Here is a 25240-nt window from a genome sequence, read left to right on the forward strand (position 1 = left end):
CTCTCTCTCTCTCTCTCTCTCTCTCCCTCTCTCTCTCTTTCTCTCGCATCTATAGTCACCGGCCATGCGGCGAATGAAAATCGCGCGGGACAGTTGACGCGGCCGCCGGCAACATTATCGGGGCCCTCTATGATTAATGCGACAATAAAATTCACCTTGAAAACGAAGAACATCCGCGGGACCGTGTAATTGTTATTTTATTCCTGTCCCGAGAATTTTCGACGAGCGCCACGGTCGTTAATTCTCGTCAGAATTTCGGCGACCATCGGGGCCAGGCCGGACAACGGCGACTTTCGTCGTCTTGGACACCTATGATAGATGGCGGCCGACCCGGGGATACCTTTAGGACAACGTTCGCCTCGCTACGTGTTCAATTAACACTTTGTCTTGCCGCGTTATTTGCTCTTTTGTCTTCAAAGTTATTTCATTCTGAGATCTTGTTTGTCCTGCCTGGTTGTTTGTTTTTGTTTTTTTTCTTGTTTGCTTTCTTGCTTGTTTTCTTGTTTGCTTGTTTGTTTATTTGCTTGCTTCTTTGTTTACGTGTCTGCTGGTTTGTTTGTTTACTTGCTTCTTTGTTTACTTGACTGTTGGTTTGCTTGTTTATTTATTTGCCTGCTCCCTTACTTACTTTCAAGTTTGTTTGCTTTCTTGCTTCCTTGTTTGCTTGCGTCTTCGTTTGCTCGTTTCATTGTTTACTTGCTTCTTTGTTTACTTGTCTGCTGGTTTGTTTGTTAGTTTATTTGTCTCCTTCCTTACTTGCTTCCTTGTTTGTTTTCTTCTTTTCTTGCACGCAAAAGAATTTCATCCCTTAACAAGCAAAGCGAATAGACACAATTCTAAACATCATTGAACTACTGGTTCCACTTTACACGTTTGACTAAATAATTAAATTAAAATAATAATACAAAATACCAAAATTTTAACGAATCTCACTATAATCAACTATAAAGAAACTTTTGAAAAATCATCTCGCCTCAATCATCGAAATCTTAATATTTTCAAGGCACGTACACCTCGAATTATTGCTACAATTCTTTCACATTACACAAAATTAATATTTTCTTAATATTATGATTCGCAGTACAAGGGAAAATATTTTTACACTTTCAGGCGAGAATTCATGATAGGTATCCGGATACAATTAATAAAACAGTAAACACCTAGTATATTCAGATGCACGCAGCGTGTTAACGTTATTATAACACGTAAACTCTTTCGAAATGATGTACACCAATTAGCGCTGCGCAATCCGTAACGGTATATCCCTATAATTCCATGATTTCCATAATGTAAAAACATTCCCACAATTACTTTGTGGTAAATTACTCCCGTGCACGTATTTCTAATTGCCTGTAAAAATATTAGCACGTTCAACGAACCGTGTCGGAGGCAATCTAATTCCGAAGAAATCATTGATTTTAGCTGTTCAATACCGTATCCCCATAAAACGTCGAATGCAATATATATATAAAGTGTGTCCTAAATAAAAGCGCGTCATTTAAATAACCGACAGGAATTAATATTATATATATTAATATTAGAATATTATATATATTAATATTATAATAGCATATATATTAATATTATAACATCATATATATTAATATTATAATATCGTACATATTCCGTGGAGAATTAAAAAACAGTATTTACAATAAACGCTCTGCAATCGGCTATGGAAACTCCGCGCGGATCAGGTATTTTTGAGCGCTTAATTATCTCTCGATAAATTAATAACCATTGCGTAAACAGTGAAATTGCGATCGATCCAACGAAAAAAAAAAGGATCGAAAGGAATTCACGTCAAGCTTGTATAATAATTCGCTCGGATCGAACAGTTTAATGGCACGGCGCGAGCGAGCGCGACGCTGCCATAGGCCGGGTTTAATTATCACGTGGTGGTTTTGATCTAGCAATTATCGCGTCGCATAATTCGCCGGGTCTCCGGCCTGGGTAAACAGAGTCCACGGCGAAGAAAATAAAATCAATCCCGCCGGCGTTAATTTACGCGGACCAGAATGAGATACGCGCGGCCGCGTCGAAGTTTATGGATCCGTTTCGCGGAGGTTACACACTGTGTACGCGGAGAGTGTTCGATATTTCTTATTTTTCTTCTGCATCCGACATAGTCCGCGTGCTCGTTTTATCCGTCAAGGGTGCAGAGCCGTTCCTGTTCGAGCCGCGAATCGATCCCGGGTGCTTCGTAGTCACGGCCGATGCGGCGTTTAATGGAGCACGTGCAAATTTTCTGGTAGTCCCATTGCGATACGGAATTAATAAATTCCTATATTTAATACAACGGAATCGGACGCGTAATTAATGCTGTCCCGGTGATTCGAACGCTTGATAGGCTAGCACCGCGATGCCTCGATACAGGAGGGGGGAGAGAGCGATTCAATTTTAATTGCGGAATAAAATTAAAGGGAGACAGGTGTTTCGAAGATCTACAGGGTGTTGCAGAGAGGAAAGTGAAAATGAAACTGGCGCACAGATACGGTCGCGTAAACGATTACTCGCGAGAGTTTAGTATTTGTTAATAATTTATCGCTCCTGTGCGGAGCATCCGTATTTTCGATGCTGCGTGACGATTTTACTGATTCGGATTTTCTGTCTTTTAGACGGCTATCGTATACAGATCACTCGAGGGTAATAATTTAAAATTTAATAAGGTCTAAATTTTTGCGAATTAAATACAGAAGAATAAAATACAGGATGGAATAAATTTTGAGTGATATAGTTCTATTGTAATATCATATACTGTAATATCATATACTGTAATATCACATGTATACTGTGATATCATATACTTGTAACATAATTACACTGACACATTGACAGCGAAAACTTTCAAATTTCAGCAGAAGCATACGCCATTACGACAGGTGAAACCTGGAGCACTCCGTGCAACCGGAATAAACTTATTTTATTCCGCTTTTAAATCCGATTAAAACGGCTTGTTTCAGCGCGTAACACGTGTACCAACGTCCCTCCGTTCGCCGCGCATGCAATTTCATAGGAACGTCGAGCGCAGCGATTACGCTCGCGGGATTATGTCCACTTAGAAGCGATCCGGCAACATAAGCGTAAACGGTGCCCGGGACGATGATTAGCGCGTTCATTTTCACGGGCTGCTCATTAATATTAATCGAACCGTTGTCACGCGGCCGTTTCGCAATGCTTGGAAACCCGGCCTCGGGCATCCGCGTGTCCGCACGCAACCGGCGTGATTAATGGTAGAAATGGCGGTGTGCGCGGTGTGCGCGCCAGCTAGATTTTCCCTTATCTTCCAGCGATTGGCTACTCGGCGCGTTCGGTAGCGTTCGCGGCAGATGCGGCTGCTCGTTTTTCCGTCGTTACGATCGGCGAGCAGCGGGAATGCCGGCCGACCGTTTTCCCATCGCTGACAAAAATAATTGCTTACTGGCAGAGAGAGATAGAGATAGAGATAGAGAGAGAGAGAGAGAGAGATGTTGGAGGACCGCGTCTACAACGGCTACAATATTGCCTTCGTTAGGCGACCGTAAAAACTGAATCGATTTCCGCCGCGGTGATTGCTCCGATCTTTTCATTAACCTCCGGTGACGCTGCGCTGATTGCCGGAAATTCTTTCCACTGATAAGGCTCCGCTGCGCCGAGCCGCGCTAATGGTCGCACGCAAACGAGCTCATGACTCCGGTCATCGGGCGTGCTCGGTACTTTGTACCACTGCCAGCGGATGAGGTAAACGCTTTGTTCCTCGAACCCATTAATTTTATTTTTTGGCGATTTTGACGGGCAAAGTTATGCGCGAAGAAAATCGTGTTACAATACGAATGTGGTCAAATTGTACTTTGTTGCTATGGTATTTTGTATTTTGTTCGCGAAAATAAACTCGAAGTATACTTTTTTAATTTTATAGACACTTTCATACCTTCTGATATCTTTTAGTGTAAATGGATCTTCGAATAGTCTACAATCTAGTAGTGACGTTATAGTTCTCAGGAATGTCTTATTAACGATGTAGATTACATTGTACAAACTTGAAATTACAAGTTAACCCCTTGCCGCGCCATTTTCTCTACCGATTGGTAGAGAATCGAGAAAATTTCTCAATGATTGGAACCTTTTCAATTGCAATAATTTCTTAGCTAAATTCGTATCTAATTTAATTTCTAAGTATCAACGACAGAAGGATAGATTACGACTTAAAGAACATGGAACAACATTCATCGTAACAGATTATTATTAGAAAATTGCCATCACGAGTCTGGCTCGTCAAAGTACTCGCCAAGGCGGTTAAGACATAATGATCGAATAGAAGAAGATCCATTAGCTGCTCCCAACCATTATCTCCTCGATTATCCTAGAACCTTACGTTCGACCGATCTACAAAGTACCCGACGAACCAGCCGAGAAGCTGCTCGTTAAGCCAGGACGATCTTTCACCGAATCAAAATCCGGCCGAATAATCGAGTCGAATTCGAGTCGAAGGCGTCCACGAAATGAAGATTCCACCGGTCGCAAGTTGCGAGCCCGTGGATAGGAAGATTGCCCGAAGAGACCCATATGGCGTGCGCAACCAGCGATACGCAGTGTGGTACCACCTTGCAGAGGATAATCACCGGGGGCAGCCGGGCCCGGCGAGCGAATCGAGGCATCGATGGTTGCAACAGGGGTGACGCGAAAATGGACGTTCGATCCGTGCCCCCCTTTGAAAAGCTTGCAAACAGAGAGAGAGAGAGAGAGAGAGAGAGAGAGAGAGAGAGAGAGGGAGGGGGAACCGGGTGGACGGGGAACATAATAAATATCGGGGTAAGGACGAGGATCGGGCGCTACTTACGCCGTCAGCGATAATGATGGGGTGTGTTCGGGCTGTTTGCTTAGCGAGCAGATTAGTGAATGAATCCACAGGTGGGCGCCATCCGTCACACTCTGAATCGGATCCAGCCTGGCCTGGCTCCGCCTATTCGCCGACTAGCATTCTTCCACACCGGGCTCTCGTCGTCTCGGCAAGGTAAACCGAGAGAGAGAGAGAAAGAGAAAGAGAGAGTGAGAGAGAGCGCGCCCCGCGATACACAAATTGCCAGCTCGTGGACCCGATTCAATCGACACGGCCAATTTGTCTCCTTTGTTCCCACGGGGGCCTCTTGCTGCACCCTGCGCTCGGCTGCAGCTTCTTGCGGAGGCCAGCTACCCGCCAGGTATGTACCAGGTATCACGCGAAACTTTACACACCGTGATCTCGCGATTAATGCCGCACCGATTGCCCGAATTACTGTCCGGCGCTTTTACGGCAACCGGGATGCAACAATTGGCAGAATTTGCTGATCTTTGCGATGCGCGATGTGTTGTCTTTTTAATTGTTAGCGGAGGAAATTAATTACAGGTGGGTAGAGTGATAAGTCGAGCACTAAGGTAAAGTTTGTTATTTTAGAAGTTCGATAGGGTTTTAATAGATATTTATGTCAGGATTAACCATTAACTCTCGAGGGGCGCCAATGAAAATCGTTATATCATTTCCAAAATAATTTTAACGAAATAATTCTAACAAGATTTATTCCAAATTAATTATTAAAGACCCTTCTATTTAAAAGATTGTTAAAAGCGCAACAGTTTCATGATTCGCTAGATTCAATTTCATATTCATAAATTGTACTAAGTTATATAAAATGGAAATGCAGCTGGTTAAAATATCTATTTTAGATCTAGGCTTAAAATCGCCCGGAGTGCAAAGGGTTAATTTGACCGTTTAACCCTCCTGTCATAATAATTACTCACCCTGTCTCTAGATTACGTTATAACAATTAATTTAATTAAATTGAAAGTGAAATATCGAGTTAAAAATAAAAGAAACCTCATTTTACAGTATTCAAGTAATATTCTCAAATTTTTTAATTTCAATAATACTCCTACTTTTATAATTTCAACATATTATGACACACGTGAATTGTGCATAAAATGGGAATGCAACTGGTCAAAATCGCTATTTTAGATCTAGGCTTAAAATGGCCCGGAGTGCAAAGGGTTAATTTGACCGTTTAATTTGACCCTCCTGTCATAATAATTACTCACCCTGTCTCTAGATTACGTTATAACAATTAATTTAATTAAATTGAAAGTGAAATATAGAATTCAATTCATATCAATTCATATTCAATTCAAATTTTTTAATTTCAATAATATTCCTACTTTTATAATTTCAATGTTTGACATATGTTAGGTTATGTCAGGTATGTTATGCATAAAATATATAACAGACTCTAAGACGCCTATCCTCGTCTCAAGAATTTCGGCAAAAAATAAAGGACCGACAGCGAGGACAGAAAGGAGAGCAGCAAATTAAAAAATAATGCGAGACGGACCGCGAAAGGAGTTTTAATGCATCATTAGATCCGAACGCATCTGCGCCTCCGAGCGTTCACTTTGCACAGAAAGGGGTACACCCACAATCTTCCCGCCTACCTGCAGCCGCTGACAGGCGCTGATGTGGCACGAGACAGTTGCCTATGATATCCATCATCGCTCCTTCCGAGGATAATCGTCGGTCACGCCTATAACGAACGATGAAGAATATCGTACGAGAGAGAGAGAGAGAGAGAGAGAAGGAGGGATCCATCCTTCTGTTGGAAATCGACCGTGGCGGATCCGTGCAGGATGTCCACGAGGCGTCCGGAGGGACGTCTCACTCACGACATTGTGCCGCGTCATTAATGTTTAAAGCGTGTGTCCACGCTTTGAAATACTAATTGAATCGGTGCCGATCGACCGCGGTGGAAACGTGTTCCGGGGAGGGGCGGGACGTCGAACGCGTGTCTAATTCTATTAACATTTTTCTGGCGAGTAAACTCTGATTTCGAGAACAGCGGAGCCTACGGTTTCTTCTCGGGGATAATTAATTTTGCATTTATTAGATGAGATATTTTAATTATTTGTATTGCTTTAGTTTGTCTCCTTTTTTGGTAGAACAAATTTTTTATTCTTTTATTTTCGTAATACGGAGATTTAAATATGCTTTATTATATATGATTTGATAAATATTTGATTTTACTGTTCTAAGTGTCGCTAAACTTTGCTATTACGTTTTATTAAAATAGAATATCAAATCGCTAGCCCTATTAGAATTGCATGCAGTTGCATACGAATGCGGAAAAAATCTTCAGCCTAATTTCCTAGAGAAATTGAGACGCGTGTAAAAATTGACGCGTAGAAAAATTGAATAATTTTAACGAGCGACGAGTCCGATAATAATTACGATTCATTAGGTAACGTAAGTTTGGGTGCCGCGGTGGGTAGCTGTCATCACCGGGCCGAATGCAAACAAGGGGAGACTTGTTGCACGCGAAAAGAGGTACGTGGCGGCCTATTTTCTACAACGTGGAGAGAAGGGCCCCGAAGGTACCGATATGATGGAGTGCTAAGGAGATTGGCGGACCACCGGAGTAATGTCCGCGCTAATAGCAGTGATTACCCTGCCTTGTTGAGAATGAATCCGCCCGCTTCCTTCCAGACTGCCTGTTGTTCAGGTTTCCATACCCCGTTTTGCCTTACGGTGCGCCCTGCCCACGAATTGATGGATGTTTACCAAACTATATAACTGCCTGTTCCTCGGTGCAGACCCGGCCCCGTCGGCCCATGGGGCTACTATAACGTCGAATCCTGACCGAAAGCCTCGATTAAATTTCGTGCACGTGATTCTGCGTGCCCGCGGCTCGCCGCCGCCGCCGCCGGGTCGATTCGTGAAATAGAATCTAATGAACACGGCCGGGCTAAGTGGTGCCGATAAGGAGACAAACTGGTTCTTTCGAGTCTGGTTTTACGTGACGGAGAAATGGTATCGGCTTGAGAAATCGTCGATTTTAGACGGTTGACGAATTAGAACTAGAGTGGTGGTGCATTAACCCTTTGCACTCGAATAGTGACTCTGAGGCACCACTAAAATTATTCTATTACGTTCCAAAATAATTTTTATAACGATAAGGTTTAGATTTGAAAATTTGTTGAGGAGTGAAATTGTTGCTACGAGTTGCAAAAATCAATTTCGTACGCACGAAAGTGCACTTTTTGCATAGAATGGAAATACTATGAGTCAGGAATATTATTTCATATTTACAGTTAAAATGGCTTCGAGTACAAAGGGTTAACACTAGCGTTGGTGACCTGTGACCTGCTAATCACCCATTTAATAGTCTAACAATTATATTTGATTTTAATTATAATTATCACTTTGAATATTTATTTGTAAAACTTTAAAGCATATTGCTACTACTTTCGCAATAAAATATGCATTCTATTATTCAGTAAAGGTTACAGTATTTAGGTCGCCCATGTAATAATTTAGCAATCATATTTGACTTTAATTATAATTATGACTTTGAATATTTATTTGTAAAGCTTTAAAGCATATTGCTATTACTTTCTCAATAAAAAAATGTATTCCATTACTCAGCAAAGGTTACAGTATTCAGCAATCATACTTCTCTCCATTATAACTATAACTATGAGTTGTAATATCAATATTTAATATTTAAAAGCATAGCTTAATTTTTATCTCAACAACTAGTTCAACATGAAAGTACCACTGACCCGCAACGCCTTCGGAACAGTCGCGTCATTTTATTCGATTTCGCGCAGCAATTACAAAAGGACACCTATCACAGCTTCCTTACACCCATGGATGTTCTTTCCATAAAGTTTCAAGAGCAACAGCTCCAGAAACGGCCGAAGAACTGGTTCGTCGGTGTACGGTCCCACGAAAAATTCGCACGGAGAAATAGCGCTGATTAAACTGTTCGTCATTACTCTCCACGGCTCGATACGCACGGCCATGCCCGGCAGCGCGAGGAATGAAGACATCAGAGAAAATTCCAGGAAGGATAGAAAGAAAACGACGGGTCTGTGGCGCCAAAGATAGTTGCTCGGCCATCAATCGAGCGTACGAGGAGCGAACGAGAACTATCAATTATTGTCGCTCGTAATCCACGGAACCGGCGGCACACGATTGCGCTTTCGATGACTGTGTTTACGAAGAGAGCGAGAGAGAAAGAGAGAAAGAGAGAGAGAGAGAGAGGCAGTCCGCGGATTTTTGAGCCGATCGTATCCGGCACCGGATAATTACAGTTGCATTATCGCTACGTCACCGCCGATATATCACCAAGGCGTACCACCATGCATATATGCATCGCCGCGGAAGGGCATAATCGCATAACATTAAATCGGTACTCGTTCACGGTTACTTTCCCGCCTTCCCGCCATTTCTCTTCGGTCTCCTTAGAAGTGCACGCCCTCCGCGATCATTCGTTCCTACGTCTCTGCGCTTTCTTTTCTTCTTGGTCCTCGAGCATGAGCACGGCCGGGCGCGCTCGCGCTCGCTATACCGAGCGGAAACAATGAATTCGTACGAGCTATAATTACGATGATTGCACGTGTACGTTCCGTTAATGAATCGCTTTAGCCGCGGGTCGTATCCGCGCGGTGATCGCTGGTTGGTCGGACAGTAATGAGAGTAATACGAGTGGAAAATGTTTGCGAGAAATGATGCGTACTGGCGAGCCGGTTAAAAGGGTGCGCGCGCGCGCGCGCGCGAAGTCCGCGAACGAAATGATCGGGCACAGACTGGTGGCCACTTTGTATGCGCGACGGGTATGTACTTGCGAGAAGGTCTAATCAACCGCCGACCAGCTGTCAACCGCGATAAGCCTGTTAACCGGTCAATGAATATGATATCCGAGCAGCTTATTAATTTGGAAAAAAAATTTTTCGCCGCCCGACTGTTTTGCATATATCAATGAATAATCGTAGGAACTGGTTGGGAAACCACGCCCGGTAACGACCAGTTGGCGAAAAAGATGAATGTTGCAATGCGAGAGAGAGACCGCGCTCGCGCGCGTTCAATTAACGATTAACCTTGCACCGGGGAAAGAGGTGCGCACCGCTTTGCGAAACTCGTTGGCTCCGCGCGGAATTTCCTAGTTCGCGGCAAAGGGAACACCGTGGAAACGGGCGTCACACGTGTTACCGTAACTCGAGACTTCGATGGCCCGCGAGCTGCACAAGCGAGAATTATGCGCCGCGATCTTGAGGCCAGCACCGGTAATCCCCGCGTAACGTCATCATTACGTCCCTAAAGGTTGTCGCGTTGCACAAGTAATAATTATGTATCGGACGCGGAGAAAATTTGTTGCGTTGCATAAGAAATAATTATTTATCAGATGCGAAGAAAATCTTTTATTTTACTTTTCTTCTTCTTTTATTCTACCTTTCTTCTTCTTTTATTCTACCTTTCATCTTCTTCTATTCTACTTTTTTTCTTCTTTTATTCTACTTTTCATCTTCTTTTATTCTACTTTTCATCTTCTTTTATTCTACTTTTCATCTTATTTTCTTTTCCTTTTTCAAATCGATGCACTTGTTTCAGCTCAACGCTTTGTTCAGTGCAATGAATACGTGGGTGACGAAGTTGTTTGCCAGGATTTGAAAGTTGATTTCCATGATAGTCTGCTATATCTTTGTTTTTTTAATAGAAGCTGCGAAACCAGTTTGTTTATCAGCTTTGATTTGATTGAATTAAATAGTTTCGTTTTGTGAGATAATACGTGTTTTATAATGTCGACTTTGAGAAGAGATGGCGTTTTTAATATATTGTTTAAGTGCAGGTAAATATTTATCGGGTTTTGGAGGGTAAAATGAGAGATTGAAAGCTAGTTTGTTATTAATTGTAATTTTGGAATGGATATAGTTTTTTATAGCTTTGAAAATGTCAAATTTCGTAGCTGAGAAATGAGAAGTTTAATAACCAAAGGCATTTATTGAATAACCAAAGACACTTATTAAAAGACGTAAGTCTTATTAAATTGCTAAAGTAATTTTTTAACGTACCAGTATAATTTGACTATTGAATTAATTTAGTTGATTTTTTAAATTAATTTAACAAAAGAATAAAAGAAAGTGGTAGCTGAAGATGCCCAATACTTTGATTATTAGCCTTTTCAAAGACACTGACACATGTATATACGTTTAGCTCTCTTAAAACTATGGTTATCTTAAATTTAAATGAAATAAGAATTAGTTGAAATATCATTCACTACAGAATCTCTCAACAATACTAAAAAGGCTTCATCGAATAAAATAAAACGAATAAAGAGCAGAATGAATTAAACAGATCTTTTCCTGCTGTAAAAATTCATCCCTCATTTTCTCATGAAAATCAACGCCCAAATTTAGCAAAAAAATTCGACATTATTAACCAAAGCACCTATTATCTTTCATCGTTAATATGCGCGATATTCAAAGCATTAAAGGGTGGCTATTCCACCATCGTTGCTCCCGTTGCGCCGTTAATGGGAAGCTAAGTGCAACCGGATACAAACTAGACTGGAATTACTCGTCCGAGAAGAGAGAGAGAGAGAGAGTGCAATCATGGGAATCCAGAAATAGTCGGACCGGTCGAAGGGCGCGCACCGCGTTTTCCTATTAAGGTGATTGCCGCCCGCGGAATAGCATTCTCTCTCTATCCATAAATCGAAAATCTCATCCGCGACATGATATATGGCCTGGTCGTCTCGTCGCGGGGCCAGCTGATAAACGATCGGATGTTCCACGATTTTTCGCGATATTGTACTCCCGTTAATAGCATCTCGCCTGCGAAACGAGTATGCGCGAGAGAGCGTACGGCACGCGGACCACCTGTCCGGACGGTCCGGGTTTCCCTCTTTCTCCGGCACCGGAGCCCCTTCCCCTTCCCCCCTCCCTCGGCATCCTCTCCACTCCGCCCGTTTGTCCCGTGCTAGCACGCGGGGCCCTCGAGTATCCCGCGGGGATACCCGCAGCGCGCGTCCGCGACGCCGATATACCCGGCTCGGGCTCCGGGGAAGCTTTAGGCGCCAGCCTCGAGAGAGAGAGAGTTTCCATAAAAATGCGAGCCCGGCCGCGCGACAACGCCGAGTTTAATGTCCCCACCGCGCCCGGGACCTACCCCTTTTTTTCTCGAAAAACGTCGCCCCGTTATATCTGCCAAGCTCGGTGAGACACGCTCGTCTCCAAATACAATAATTTGTATTCAAACAGGCGTTCTTTTCCGCATATTTTAACCGGTGAATTTTAATACGGGCGACGGCGACCGTCGAGGCCGGTGTGCACACGGACGATCGGGACTTTCCCGAACGGAGGTGGATGCGACGCGAAACCGATACGTTCTTCTGTTACCGAACGATCGCTGGATTGTAAATTGGGCGAGGATGTCGCGGACGCGCTGATTAGGTGCCACGAGCGACAGTTTTTTCGAGCCGCGAGATAACGATAATAGTTTAGGAGAGGACTTGGCTCTGATGCTGGATCACCAGACTCGCACTGTTTTCCATATCGATTTCCTGGATTTCGTTCGCAATGTAATCGTAATATTTTTAACCCTTTGCACTCCGAATCTTATTTCAATTTCGTCACCGGCAGCTCCCAACGCTTTTAACCCCTTGCACTTCGATGCCTTTCACGCCGCGTTGGTTACCATTTATTTGTCCTTAATATTTTTTTTAATAGAGCCAGACAATTTTTGTTTACTTTATTGTTTTTTACGTACTTTCGTTTATATACTTTAATGACCGAAGAATCAAATTTAATTTCGATTTCAAGGTGATTAATAATATTCAATTTTTACTCGATCTTGCATGGAATCTTTGTCTGGCTCGGTATTATAGTGCAAGGGGTCAAGTATTGTGTTTGATATTTGGACATGAAATAATGTCGAGCGTGGCTCGAGAATGGAGCTTCTGAGATAGAAAATTATATCGACTCAAACTCGACAGGAGTGCAAAGGGTTAATGTAATTTATAAGATTTATATTACGAACGTTGTCTTCGATTCAGTTATTCTTCCTGAGTTGTTTTCGACTCCATTGGTTATTGCCGTATTCCTGCACCTCCTTTCGAAGGCCTCAAGGCTGTTTCTCGCATGTCCAAAGCTTTTTGCAAGTTTTATACCTTTTCATGCGACTCCTGGATATACCTAAACGGATCTGTCAGCCCTGACGTTGTTTGTCCATTGAAATGAAGACGTTCGTTCCCAGTCTTATCTTTGATCATCCTTCTTTCGAGAAAGGAAGACTGCTAGACATAACTTCAGTTACTGGATTTTTAATTTATTGTTGATAAAGTTGTGAGAAAGCCTTGAAGTATGTGATTCTTATGCACTTTTTATGCTATAAGTACTATGCAGGATTTTGTTTGAGCTCTTTTTTAGCTGAACTTAATATCGAAGACCTCAAAATTACATCTAATGTATTTTGCATATAATATACAAAATTGTACTCTTCCATATGATTTTCCAATAAGGACGGGTCGATGTTGTCAGTCTGTCATACAAGCCTCACAAGATTAAGGTAATAACAATAATTAAATGAAACAAAGTACTGCTTATATTACGCTAACAAATAGAGGTTCCAAGTGCAGCTCTGAAATTTTTATCAACCTTCGCCCAATAGTAGAGCTTCGAATTCTCAAACTAATTTTCCAGAAATGTTGCACTCGCATCAACTTCCATTATAAAAAGTTCTCAAATCGACGTGATAAAAATAAACTAAAAAATCGCGAATACTATATACACCAAAAAAAGCTCAAATTTCGCAGTTAGAATAAATTTCGCAGTTAGTTGGAATAAAATTCGCTCGTCTCTCACGTAAACGCCGCTCGGGAATTCGCGCAGCTGGAAAGAGTTCCCGCGGATGAATAATTTGATCGGCAGCGAAAAATCGGCCGAGCCGATGAACTGTTGAGAACGGTTACCGTCTGGATTCGGAGATTTGACGAGAAAATCACGGGTCGAGGCGCACTTAAAACCGAAACGGGGCGAGCGTTTCTTACAAAGTCGAACGGATGCCGGGCGTACCTGCGTAACGAGAGAGTATCGTTGCGTGTTCTGAAAGCACGGCAATTACCGCGGTGGATGGGGGGGGGGGGGGCAGGGGGACTAGGCTCCGCGCTCTCACGAAGAGCACGCGAGCAGCCACGAACCAGGGACCCGTACGAACAAAGTAAAGCGACTTAATAACCGCCCGCGAAACGTACCGATTTCAACGAACGAACACATATCGGCGACGGTCGCTGGCAACGTGTCGTGAACGTGGCACGACTCGATCTAATAGGCGAAAATTAGCATTCTATTGCGCAACGAACGTCGCGGGGACACGTGCGGGTATCGTCGTTCAGAAAATGACTTAATGATTCCGCTGGAACTGAACAACCGCGGATACTTCGGCTTGGTTATTACCGGGCGCAACCCTTCCGCGCACGGAGCGAGTTTCCTCGAATCGCCTGGCTGCGACTTGCCGGCGTTTACAACTTCGAAAGTAATAGCTGACGATTTGGATAATATGCAAAGTGATACAATGTCGGGGAATAACTGCTCTATCAGAGTAAAGTGTACTAGGTTTTCTTCGGTCCAATGACGCCGGCATATTTTACGAGTAGAAGTAAGAAGATAATGTGCAGCCTTAGGCGTCGAAGCGTTTTATTAAAAATAATTTGTAATTTCATAATTTCCTAATGGAGCGTCGTTCAACCTATGTTTACACGGCAATTGCTTTATTATTTTCGCTCAGAACAGGCTGACATCGGTAGATGAACACCTTGTATATTTTATGCGTTTCATTCATTAATATTTAATGAATTAATAAGCAAATGAATTAAAATTTGGCGAATTAAAATTTTATGAGTCAATAAGCGAATGAATTAAAATTGAATAAATTAATAAGCAAATGGATTAAAATTTAAGGAATTAAAACTTTATGAATCAATAAGCAAATGAGTTAAAATTTAATGAATTAAGATTTAAGGAATTAAAATGTTATGAACTAATAAGCGAGTGAATATAAAATCTAACGAATTAATAAACAAACGAATATAAAATTTACCGAATTAATAAGCAAATGAACTAATAGACGTTACCGTCGCCAACCCATCGTAACGATTAACGAAGGAACGATCTTCTCCGAGCTTCCGTCCGTCCACGCGCAAACAATAACTCAACGCTACCAAAAAACAATCACCGGCAACATCGCCGTCATTATTCGAGCGACACGCCTAAGCCCCGACCAACAGAAAACGACCACTCGAAGAGCGAATTCGGGAAAGAGGGAAATTACAGGGTCGCAGTCATTGAGTTATTGATGGTTCGTCCGTGGTCGCGGACAAGCTTGATTAATGCTCGCGGTGCAGATTTATCAAGGGACACCGTTCCGCGAGGAACATCGACGAAGGTAAAGCGTGGACACCGTGCGGAGCGGAGAGATCTCGTTTGGGGGCACACGACGACAGGCGGGGAAATGTCGGGGGAACGAAATCGCAAAGAGCCGCGACGAGATTGAAAAGGAGAGAAGAACAAGAAGGCATCAATGGAGCGTTCGATTGTGGGTAGACACCGGACGCGGGGAGGGGGGCACGCGGGCGACCGTATAACAGTCCATTATTTGTTTTAGATATTAATGTTCCGCGCGGACGATCAATAATTTACCTCGGACGTAATCGCACGGTGTGCATCCTCTATCTCTAGCGCAGAAACCCGTTGAAAGAGAGACCGGGGAGGGAGGAGGGTACGAGGCGGGGGGGAGGGGGAGCGACCGCGGCCAGCCGGAGAGAAAGGAGACCCGTGTAAACAATAAATCACGATAAATACGTTTGCCCGGACCATTATAAAAGCCGTGGGCCCGGGGTGGGGGGACGAATCGACGCGATCGGAGGAGGGGAGAGAGAGAGAGAGAGACGGCGCGGGGGGAGGCAGGGAGGCAGGGAGGCAGAAGGGGGCGGCAAGAGAGTTCACCGATATGCAGTCCCTGGCCTGGGGCCACTCCCGGACTCCCGACGTAGCCTTCCTCCACGGCCGCGCATTACGATCGCTTAAGTCTCGGCTCGACTATCGAGTGATCCATCGCCTACGAATTCGACGAAGCCTCCCGCCTACCCTCGGGACATCCTCGACTAATGAGCGTGTCTCGATCGTGAACCGACTAGTCCCTCCGTTTACTTCTCTCTCGGCTACGCTATCTCTCTCCCCCTCTTTATCTCTCCCTCTCTCTCTCTCTTTCCCACTCGCCCGTCTCCGTCCTCGCATGCTCCTTCCTCTTTTCTCCCTTTTTATCACTGTTCATCTTGCCTCGCTCCGCCAGGCTATCCCCAACGAAACGGTCCCAGGTGCGTTCACCGTTTCTGTTTAAAAAGGATTCCAATTAAGAGGCCGAACGAGCTCGTGCTCCTATTCACGGCCAGCCCGAGATGAATCGGAGACGACAGGTGGACACGGCCGAATTTCTACGAGCTAGAATTTCCGACCCGGGGACGATTCGGATCGGGTGAACGGCTTTGGGAATCGTCGGGGCCTTCCTCTCGGTCGTCCGGCTATCGCGCTCCGAGCTCGTTCCGATGGTACTTTAGACCCGCGTTCGATACGTTCATTGGACCGGCTGTACTTTCGGCCTATCGTTCGGCGATTGTTCCGAGAATGTTCGATATTGTTAAGGGGAATCGCGGATTTAATGTTGGCTTGTAATTGAGGAACACGTGTCGCCGTGGATAACGTCGAATTGGATGGGTAATATAACTATTATAATAGTATATATTGTATAGTACGTAGTGTATAGTATATTGTATATATGTAGTATACTGTAGCATAATGTATATTGTATACTATAATATGGTATATATTGTATAGTATAGCATAGCATATATTTTATAATATTATCTAGTATATTATATATAGTATACTATAGCTTAATGTATGTTGTATACTATATCATAGCATATACTGTATACTACAACATAGCATATATTTTATACTATTATCTAATATATTATATATAGTACACTATAGTATAGCGTATATTGTATATTATAATATAGCATATATTGTATACTACAGTATAACATATATTATATAATACAGTATAGCAAATATTGTATACTATTATCTAGTATATTATAATAGTATATAGTATGGAAGATAGATAATAGTTTAATAATACTAGCATCGCGACAACATCTACTGTCCGAATATTGACAAACAATTCTAAACAATTTAGACTTCGACTAAAACGACTTCGTTTCTGTATAAAGTATAATAACAGTCACGATAACAGAGCATATAAAAATCGCATCCACTATAGAATCCTGTAAATTACGACACTCGATCACTATATGACAATAATACCGTTCGTAAAAACATGAAATAAGAATTGAAGAACTTGAAATTTTCAATTTGCTAGGAAAAAAGCCAACAGGATGCAAATAAAACAGAGGTTGCGGAAAATAAACAGTGAGGAAAGAATGTACGAAAACCAAGGTACAGCTGTGTCCTCGGCATCGAAGATGCTAATGAGCGTCGATTGACGGTGTAGAAGAAGAAGGAGGAGGAGGGGGAGGAGGAGGAGGACGGTAAGTTTCGTCGTTTAATTTTCTCATGTTTTACGAATCGGTTTCGCAAGACACGCGGCGCGGCGTATTCGCGGTGTATTCTATGACGATTACCGGTCCATCTGTCCGCATTGAATCGTCCGGTGACGCATAAACAGGATGCCAGCGCTAGGAGACGTGCGATAGTTACTAGATGGGAAAAGCATGGTAGTTCGAATGCATTCCTGAGGAGAGCTGTCTGTTCACCTATGCCACCGATGTGTGGTTAGTACGTGGCCCGATGGAAGGCGATGGAACGCGACGCGAAACAGAGACGGAGAGAAGAGTGGTTAGGTAGAGAGATACCGGGCCCCGCGGGGGGCTCATAATTGCCGACCCTGAAGATCGGCCGACCCCATGGGGGCCCTTCCCTGTTTGTTTTATTCCCTAGTTATACAAACGCGAGATCTACGACCGATATATGATAATCGGGGCCTCTGGTACTTCCAAGCCGTTCTCTCTCTCTCTCTCTCTCTCTCTCTCTCTCTCTCGCTCGGTTCTCTCTCGTCCCTTATCTCCCGGTAAACCTCTCCTTCCTTTTTCATCGAGGATGACCACCTTCGCGAAACGTGACCACATTATGGACGCTGATAGACAAGGACACGTCCGAACCAATTCGGAGAGCCGTGCCGCGGGGGTCAATGTCGTGGAACCTTTCGTCACGTTCCCCTCGCTTATGAGCCGCGTTTATTCGAATTCCGTGCCGGGCCCAGCTTCTCTATGCTTTGTCGTGAACGACGTTCCATTTGGATTTACCGATAATAAAAATGCTTTCTCGGTTTTGTTATTCGAAAGCGTCTCGTTAAGCGAACCACCTATTGTTTCGTTTAGTACGATATTTATTAACCCTTTGAACTTGGGACTATTTTAACATCAAAGTAAAGATATTTGTTGCAATCATATTATTATATTTTTATTAGACTATTTTGATTTAATGTATAAAAATTGAAAGAGTGCGCTTAGAGAATGTTTTTATTATTTCATTAGTTATGAACTACAGAGCAATTTAATAATATAAAAATTCTTTTGGAAATAGTGTAGCAATTTTTATCGTCGCCGTTCGATTGCAAAGGGTTAAGAAAATATTCGTGGCTAAATTCTTTATCTCTTTTTTCATTTATAGCGCTTTCTAATGCATCAAAAAAAAGCATAATTTCAGAATATATAGCATGTCCCTCTTTTTAGCTATAGGAACATGAATTTATTTAACACATTTACTTAATAGGAACAGATTATCGCCCTAAAAAAGTCCTTTAGTCAAATATAACAATACTGTAATTTTATAATATGCATAGACTAATGAAATAAGTCTAGAATTTGGTATTTAGATCACTATACCAGATAATTTAATTCACCATATTCATCACATCAAACTCATCCTCATCTACAAAATAACAAAACACACAACTCCAACTAATGAATAAAACAACACCACTTAACCCTAATTGTTCCCACAATTAATTCATTTCTCATCATTTTCGACCGATGTCGTTCGTCAAATCAGTGGCAAAAAATGTTTAAAAACTTAATGGCGCAATCGATCTCCATCCTTCGTCGCGAGCGATCACGCGTGAGAACGATCGCAAAGTTCGCGGATTTTTATTCGAAGCGTTTTCAATGGCCGCCCCTCTGGGGACAGTTCTTTCGCAAGAAGAGTCCGGCAAGAAAACGGCTCTCGCCACCGGCAATTTGTTTACGAGTTGATCCTGTATTTCAGCGCCGGGTGACATTATCTGCAGAACCACCATATTTCAAAGAGATAGCTTCGCGAACGCAACAAGTTGCTCCAAATGCATGTAATAGACGGTATCTAAACGCGGAGGAACTGGCACAGTGATTAATTATTAAGATTGCGTATGACGCGTGATAAATGCGAGCAGGGATATGCAGCTGGCTAACGTAAAGGCTCGGCACGAATTCTAAAACTCTCTTTCGCAACGCCGGGGGAAAAAAAAATGTTGCGCGCCGGTCTTCGAGCGTACAATGTACGCGAATTCGAGAGTTTGAATGGACGCGTTTAACGGAATTTTAACCCTTTGCACTCGTAGCCATTTTAACTGCGAAATCTGAGATAATTTTCCTGGTTTATAGTATTTTAATTTGATGCAACGAAGTGTATTTTGATGCAAAGAAGTGCATTTTTATGCAAGGAAGTGTTTTTGTATGCAACGAAGTGCATTTTGATGCAACAAAGTGTATTTTTATGCATTTGAAATTGATTCACAAGAGTCAACAGTTTTACTTTTAACAATTTTTTAAATTTAAACTTTGTTAGTATAAAGTTTATTTTGGAAAGTGATAGAACAATTCTAGTGGTGCTTTAGAGTCGCCACTCGGGTGCAAAGGGTTAAAGATCGTACTTTCTGAAACGCTACGCTTTCGTTGCTCGACTAATTTTACACCATTCGTGCTGGTGTCAACGCGTTGAATAATACAATTGTTAATATTCAGAATTGTAAATACATATACGTAAATAATTGTAAATATAATTGTGTTGAGAATGCTGACGACAAGCAAGAGACAAAGACAAATATTATAATACAAAAATAACTAAATATTCATGAGAAGTGACATCGTTTTGACAGCAGAAAAATAAACGCTTCTGCAACTGATCTGCATATTTTATGTATTTCTAGAAAAATTAATAAAACACAAGACAGTAGAAAAATAAAAATACTAACAATATTACAATATTTTAAATCTCTTACACTTCATAAGTAAGGAAATAAGCTTTAATTTCGAATAAAAATCAGTGCTCTACTAATCGCACCTTTCTTTCACCCTTTCTTTTTCCATCAAATTTACAAAGTCGAATAAAACTTTGTCGAGTGTCAGCAGCACGCTCAACACGGTTTAGACCATAGATGACGGTGTCTCTGACTCACCTCAGCGTCGATCTTCTTGAACTCCGGGTCGTCCTCGTCCACCTCGAAGTAAAGTTCCGTGGACGTGACGGAGATAATTCCGGGAGCCACGATACTCGGCGCGATCAATTTTCCTTTCGTGCTGATGTTCACCGGGCCTGACAGAACACGACCTCGTTGTAGCTCGGGCGGTATTAGGGTACGAACGATATAATACGGCATGCCGGCAATGTTCGCCGTTTCGAAACAAAAACGAAACGAAAGGAAACGAAACGAAACCGGAGGGGAGGAGAAAGAAATGGAGGGCGAACCTGTCAAGTCGTTGTCGAGGTCCCTGTCGTCCGACAACAGCTCGCTGTCGTCCATGAGATCCGCCGACTGCAATTGCTGCTGATGTGCACGCGAGGCTGCGAGATGCGCGTGAAACTCTTCACGCGCTTGGAGGATCGCATCCTCGGGTGCACCGTGCTCGAGGGCCGCTTTCAGCGTAGCTTCGGGATGGCTCGAGCCTAGCGGATTGTGCACGAAACGCTTGCGTCTACGTGCATCATCCTCCCAAGCATCTAGCTTCCAGTATTCGGCCTGTCTGCGTTGCAAAAGCATTACGTTCATTAATAAAACGTTTTTTTTTTTCATTCGGACGGCCCATTAACCCTTTGCTTTACGACTCGTCTTGCCATTTAATGGACGATTTTACAGTTACCTGTTCCAATAGGCGTATACTTTTGTCTGCGAATCGCGAGGAATTCGATGCGTATTTTCGTATATCTTCGTTCAAACGACGACAGATTCGAAGACACAAGACAAGACTTGTTATTACATGTCATATAATCTTATACCTTATTAGATGTCAAGATGAAACACTGATGTGTTTAATTAATCAGTTTACAGTTTATTCTACGAACTGGATCAGGTGGCTTGCAGACATCGTGATGCAAAGGGCGAATAGGACCACCATAAAGTTTTATAGGATCATTGAGCCTAAGAAATGCAATTGCAGCCAGATTTGGGCATGTTTACAATTAAAATTAATATTTAAATTAGTGTTCAAATAGAAAATTATTTGATTTTTTAGAAACTTGAGTAAAAGACGAAAATAACTAATTATTACTTATAAAATTAAAATCGATATTATGAAACCTATTTCTTATTTATAACAATTACAATTTCATTCTTATTACAATTTCAAATACTGTTCACCTAAATTCGATTAAAAAGTGACTTCGATTAACAAATTACTCGAGGAATTATCTAAACGACTTCTCTAATTAAATAGGACATACAATTAGCAAAAGAGTACTTGTATTTTGTTACTTATTATTTGCAAAAGGGTACTTGTAATTTGTTGCTTATTATTTTAAATAAAATTCGCCCAACTCCGGCTACGATAAGGCAGCCCTATCAAGAATTAAATCGCGACAGTGACGCTTACTTTGCAGCCATTGGATCCATGTATCCCCAAGCGCCATGTTTGTTGGACAGAATGTTCCGGACCTTCTCCAGCAGCCTGCTGGCGATCACGTTGTCCCGTCTGCGGGCGGCGGTGATCAGATGATCGCACATCCGCTCCTCTTCCCGTCGGTCGAGCAACGTCTGCGCGCACTGTGACTGCGAGAAAAAAATCATCGCGTCAATGATCCCGAAAACAACGGTTCAACTAATCGGCGCGCGTTAAACCATCGATTGGCAACGAGAATAAAAAATGATCTTGGTGTACCTCGAAGTCGGCGTGCTTCAGCACGTCGTCAGCTCTCATCCGATTCAGGATGAATTCAGCCTCGTTCGCCACTCTGACTATATGATCCTTCATCGCGTGAGACAGCAACCTGCGCGCAAACATAAACGTAAACTTTTATGAGGGAGGGGGGGGGGGGGGGGGGGGGGAATGTTATCGCCGGGCGCGCTGAGACACCGGCGGTCCCCGGGGTTTTAACAGCACGCCCTATAACTCTGTCGTTCTAAACGACGATCGTAATGAGCCTCTCCTTACCTTCCCTCGTTAATGAGCTCGATGAACGCGAGGCCCGCGTGCTTCTGCAACGAGTTCTGCCATTCTTGGGAACAAAGTAGCATCACCAGCTCGACGACCGAGTTGCTGTTCTTGAAGGTGGTCAGGCCTAGCAATCAACCCGCCGAAAACGGGGAATCGTTAAAAAGCACTGCGGGCGTAAACGGGGTGCCCGCCCGGCCCCCGAAGGTCGCCAGACGGACGGAACAAAACGATCGGTTCTTTAGGATCAGTTGTAAAATATACGGGGACACTGTTTGGCGAAGGGCGGGGGCGGACAGAGGGGAGGGGAGGGGAGGGGAGGGGGGCGGAAGGGAGAGGAAGGATCGTACCACGAGTGATTTACAAACAACGCTCCGAATGGATCGCTTCGAGCCTCGTCGAAAATAAAGCGCATCGATACGTGCCGCGACCGTCATCCGCGACGTTCCACGAATATAAAATGTCCCGCGAAGTGGCGCGGACGGCGAGACGCCGCCGCGGGAATACCAATGCCAGCCGATTATCCGGGATACGCGTTCCATCTTCCTAAGCGAAACTATAAACTGACTAATTTGAATACCGTCGCTCCGCGGACGAGGCGAAACGGTGGATGGACAGGCGGAGGAGACAGGGAACACCGGCAAAAGTGACGAAAATCACGGCGCGACGCTCTGCATTACGGAATTTCTGGAATTTTATTTATCGCGCCTGCCGCGTATCTAAACTCGCGTTCGAATGTCCCGTGTTTATACCGTTTACACGTTTTATATTTCTCTATCTGTTCCCGCGACGCTGTTTAATATTCGAGATTTAACCCTTCGACGCTATGTTAATTCGACGTACGAAATGTGTTCTCTGACGTATGGTATTTACTTTGATTGCAATGTGTGCGCGTGGAAACGAGCCTAGAGGCGGGTATAATAATCGCAGTTTCAATGGTACTATAAATAATATAAAAATATGGTATAAATGATATAAAAATATGGTATAAGTAATATAAAAAATATGGTATAAATAATATAAAAATATAGTCTCAATAATATAAAAATATGGTCTCAATAATATAAAAATATGGTCTCAGTAATATAAAAATATGGTCTCAATACTATAAAAATATAATCTCAATAATATAAAAATATGGGCTCAATAATATAGAAATATAATTTAAATAATATAAAAATATGGTCTCAATAATATAGAGATATGGTCTCAATACTATAAAAATACGATCTCAACAATATAAAACTATGATCTCAACAATATAAAACTATGATCTCGCTAACATAAAAATATGATCCCACTAACATAAAAATATTATTCCCTATTATTCCAGAAAACGGCGTAACAATTTTTACTATCGAAACTCGATAGTCTAGCGCAGAAGGGTTAATCGACGGGAAGATTACATTTGATCCGATCGGCGAGGCAATCACGCCGGACGATCGCGGGTTATTAGAAAGCGTGGTCGCGGTGGTAATCGATCGATGGATCGGCCGCCGCGGGTCACGCACCTTTTCCTTCCATCAGCAGTTCCTGGCCGTGGGAGCCGACCAGCGTTTTCGATAGGAACGGAGCGAAGTCGACCATGATCTCGCGCAGAAGCGGGCACACCGAGCCGAGCGCCATTTCCAGCTTCTGCGTCAACGAGGCCTCGCGGGACGGCGTCGGCACCGGCAGGTGATCCACCAGCCCTTTGATCGGTAGCTCGTCGGGTCGAGGGGACGCCGAGGTCACTACCAATCGGTCCGGCACGCGGACCACGGAGATCTCCGCCGCCGGTTTCTCGCCGCGTTCCGCGTTACCGAGCATCTCCTGCTCCAGGACGTTGCCCTCGCTGTCTTGGATGTCTCCTGCGCATCCGTGTGTGTCAAGTTTGAATGAAGAGTTTTTTAAAGTTTTGAAACAGTGGATTTTTGTTGCAGAAGTGCGAGAGATCGCTTTTAGATTGGGAATTTTGTGACGAGAATGAACTATGCCATTTTGCTTTAGTGCAATCGATGCTCAAGAGTTGAAGTTTGGAATTTGTGTTGATTAAATACTGTGAAAAGGTTTTTTAAGTTCTGCATTTAATTTTGTAAGTGGAGAAGCTCTATTTCAATTTTAATGAATTTTAGAGCTATTTAAGTCAGTCGAGACATTCTATAGCTAATCATTTTTGTCATAAATGCCCAAGTCTAGTCAGAACTCAGTTATGATTTATGTTATAATTAAACCACCGATCTTCGTGGATCTTTGCTGTGTAAAAAATTATTAAATATAAGAAATCCTATAGCAAACGTTAACAATCGAACAGAGTGAGGCTTTGGCCTATTCAGACCCTCGATATAAATATATTTATTTCACCATAAAATTTCCAAATAAACGTTTCCTTGGCGACAATAAAGAATCTAAAATTCGCCCTAAAAATCCAGCGCCTGCCCTAAAAAGCTTAATAAAAAAATTGCCGTATAAAGTTACAAATAATCCTAAGCAATATCCCTATCAAAACTCCATAATAATACTTACGGCACTTTGCACAGCTATTAAAACTAGAACGAACAAGCTTCTAAACAAATTGCCAATAGAAAAATTCACAAAGATCGTGTGAAAGACTTACCGCGCGAATGAGCGATGTTGTGAATATTCCGCGGGTCTTCCCTCTGATTGGTGATCGGTATCGTATCGCCATCCTCGTTCAGGTTAACGTCGGTCCAAGCCTCCTCGGAGGAGTTGTGCTTGTTCTCATTGTCGGTGGTCACGTCGGACGGACTTGCATCCGCGGTGATGTTGCTACGGTGCACCGTCTCCTCGCTGGAGTCGTTGCTCTGGGAGGAAATTCGCACAAAATAGGGCCAGTTAAAGCTATTCGCGCCTTGGACCGACTCGGTTCGCGGTCGTGCGGAAACACCGATCTGGAGTTGAGATTGTTCATTCAGGGGACATCTGGCGGTGCTAGTGCAATAGTCGCGCGGAGGTAATAAACTCTTTCTGTTCGGACG

General features: G+C 42.9%; 1 protein-coding gene across 8 annotated transcripts in view; it reads right to left on the bottom strand.

Moving 5' to 3' along the window:
• Positions 1 to 25240, bottom strand: part of Rg (A kinase anchor protein rugose) — a 147225-nt gene that overhangs the window by 95684 nt on the left and 26301 nt on the right. For all 8 annotated transcript variants that reach the window (XM_078196092.1, XM_078196089.1, XM_078196088.1 and 5 more), the window contains 7 exons: positions 24859 to 25066; positions 23774 to 24112; positions 22263 to 22389; positions 21990 to 22098; positions 21705 to 21880; positions 20584 to 20858; positions 20294 to 20430 (listed from right to left, as the gene is read on the bottom strand). In XM_078196092.1, coding sequence (XP_078052218.1) covers positions 20294 to 20430; positions 20584 to 20858; positions 21705 to 21880; positions 21990 to 22098; positions 22263 to 22389; positions 23774 to 24112; positions 24859 to 25066 — 1371 coding nt within the window. The remainder of the gene's footprint in view (positions 1 to 20293; positions 20431 to 20583; positions 20859 to 21704; positions 21881 to 21989; positions 22099 to 22262; positions 22390 to 23773; positions 24113 to 24858; positions 25067 to 25240) is intronic.

Source organism: Augochlora pura, chromosome 2, assembly GCF_028453695.1.
Source record: "Augochlora pura isolate Apur16 chromosome 2, APUR_v2.2.1, whole genome shotgun sequence".
Classification (NCBI taxonomy): domain Eukaryota; kingdom Metazoa; phylum Arthropoda; class Insecta; order Hymenoptera; family Halictidae; genus Augochlora; species Augochlora pura.